This window comes from Apis dorsata, unplaced genomic scaffold, assembly GCF_000469605.1.
Source record: "Apis dorsata unplaced genomic scaffold, Apis dorsata 1.3 scaffold_315, whole genome shotgun sequence".
NCBI classification, from domain to species: domain Eukaryota; kingdom Metazoa; phylum Arthropoda; class Insecta; order Hymenoptera; family Apidae; genus Apis; species Apis dorsata.
In genome coordinates this window covers 242644-245222 of record NW_006263587.1, presented here as the reverse complement: position 1 = coordinate 245222, position 2579 = coordinate 242644, and the positions used below count along the sequence as shown (strand labels likewise).

General features: G+C 39.1%; 1 protein-coding gene across 10 annotated transcripts in view; it reads right to left on the bottom strand.

Annotated features, from left to right (window-relative positions):
- The window catches only part of LOC102680215 (serine/threonine-protein kinase tricorner), a 41766-nt gene that overhangs the window by 10077 nt on the left and 29110 nt on the right, over window positions 1-2579 (bottom strand). The window contains exon 1 of one of the 10 annotated variants that reach the window (XM_031511407.1): window positions 1971-2558. The exons of 7 other annotated variants lie outside the window; for them this stretch is intronic. Coding sequence is in view for 1 of the 3 variants with exons in the window: in XM_031511406.1 (XP_031367266.1) it covers window positions 1420-1447 (28 nt within the window). In the remaining 2 variants the exon portion in view is untranslated. Of the gene's footprint in view, window positions 1-1419; window positions 1463-1853; window positions 1875-1970; window positions 2559-2579 lie in introns of those variants that run through there. 2 more of the 10 variants (XM_031511409.1, XM_031511406.1) reach the window with 2 other exon arrangements.

The following is a 2579-nucleotide window of genomic DNA, read 5'->3' as shown; positions in this document are numbered from 1 at the left end:
AAAAAAAAAAAAAAAAAAAAAAAAATCACTTCGATCCACTTTTCTGACACGGCCGATATGCTTGCTCAATTGGAATCGAGTGGTCAACGTGAAACGGAATAGAACAATTTTCTTTCAAATCACATTTTAAATTACTTTTTTTAAATTACATTATTGATAATAAATAAATATATAATTGGTGGATAATGAATTAGAAAGAAAAAAATTATTTTTGATTGCTCAATAATTTCTCGAAATACGTAATTACGTTATCGAGCTTCTTACACGTGCATTGATATATATATACGTATATACACGTAGTTTGCATTATACGATCGATTCCATATTCGATATATCACTTTTCGATCTTTTTCAATTCAGAATATTTTCTTACTTTCATTTTTTCCATTATTTCCTAATTTTTAATTCACGTGAAAATCAATAAACATGTGGACGATCATTGTTGGTATTTGCTACGTAAATACTGTGCAATCGATCGGGATCCGGTCACTTTATTCAGGTCAAAACGTTCGTATGTCGGCTCACTGGTAAAGGCGTACCCCGGGGAAAGAATTTTCCTTCGAGCGAACTATGAAATCGCTGTTACAATTTTTAGACAGTCATTGTCCTCTCTGATCGAAATAACGCGTCTCTCGTAATCATTCGAGAGCGATATTTTAAAAAGAATTCTTTAAAGAATCTTAAAAAAAGAATCTTACATAGATATTTATAATATAATAAATATATATTCAGAAAATCTCATAAATTTTTTTTTTCTTTTTAAATTTCTAATATTTCATTTTTTATGCTCAAATATTAGAGTTATTAAAAGGTACTATATTAACGTATAATTCCGAAGAAAAAAAAATGAAATCGTATCAAAGACTATGTTTAACGTTATTGGATTTTCATGCGTCGTAGAGCATAAATTATTACTCATAGAATAATGAGTCGTGGAAATGGTGAAAAGATTAGAACAATAATATAGTTGTGGAGCATTTACATAGGTAGATCTATGTCACGCCGGATACCCAAGTCTGAGTCATTCGCTCCCGTTCGCTCGCTCGAGAGTTCGTTGCTCATCGTGTTTCGTATCGTGCCCCGGTCCCGTGCTCTTTCACCTACTAACGGTTGCTTTACCGTTCTTCCACTCTTGCCAAACGCACCATCATTTTACATCAGCCACGCTGCTCGCACATGGAAAACATAATCGATCTTTTCTCTTTCCTGCCGCGAGTTACAATGAACGTTCGAAAATAAAAATGGATCGAGAATAAAAATCAGTGGAAAAACGCGATTTCCATTGAATGTTTGTTTATAATTTCAAGTTTTATTCGGGCTTTACGTCATAACGGTGAACACGTTTTACGAGGACATGTTGCTATTTTAGATATGCACGGTATTAGTCGATGCGCAATAAAAGCGTCACTTTGTACTTACACGTAAAATAAATCGTCGTTCCAAACATTAATTCAAGTACCACACGTTCAAGAGCGGTTACCGTTCAAACGCTCGTTCCGAATTCGAATATGCTCGCGAAAAATAAGAGAAAGTGATAAAAATAAACGAGATAAAAGTTTGCGTATATCGCGTAGCAATAAATGGTAATTGGTATAGAATTTAATAATAGCAATAATAAGTTTAAGTATCAAACGGTTTCATAGCTTTGAAATATCTCGAAAACGATTAAAATATTTTGCTTGCCTCTTTCCGATAATTATGCAATACTTTTATTCAATTTTCCCGTTTCGCAGAAAGTTTCCTCAAAGAGCGTCACATTCGCGAGACGAGTTGTCCATCGAAACGTTCTTGGCACGTTTGTAAGAATGTCAGCCGCGATTCTCGATACGATTCATCAGCTCTCTACGACTTACCGTAGGAAAAGTGTTTCTACGTTACGTAAAGGAAAACGTTTAACGTGTATCGCGACGCGAAGAAAACTGCATGAACGTGACAGCTACGAAACAAGTTGAAACAAAGTGCATATATACCTTTCTCGTTATCGTTTTCGAAGCGATTTTGCGCGACTGCGCATCATTCGAATATGGTGTCGGTCAGCTAGGGACATCGTGCGGTCGAAATAGTAGCCAATTTTAGCGGGTTTGGTCAAGACTGTAGAGCACGCAGACGTTTGAACGGGTGCGAGAAGGCATCGGGCAAAAAACTGCACCACTCTTTTTCGGGTTCTCGAGGATCGATGAAACGACGAGCCACGAAATAACGGCTATCCACTTGCAACCGTACCACGCGATTTTCTTGTCATTCGAGCTTCTCTCGAGGAACGCGACAGAGAAGAGAGTGCAACGGTTCGAACCGTGCGAAACAAACGCAACGAGACGCGTCACACGAGTGCCAGCCGGCGACTCCCGATCTCTTTCTCTCATCTCCTCTCTCTGTGTTTGCTGCGCGGCGAGATCCTATACAGACCGAGAGGAGCTCGTCCAGAAACACTAGCACAGGTCGAGATCGACAGGCGGAGTGGAGGGGGAGGGGGATAGGGGAATGGGAGTAGGAGAAGACCGAAAGTGCGCGCGACTACCGAGACCACACTACGACCACGACTACTTACGACCACGCGGGCAACGACGACGACACGACAC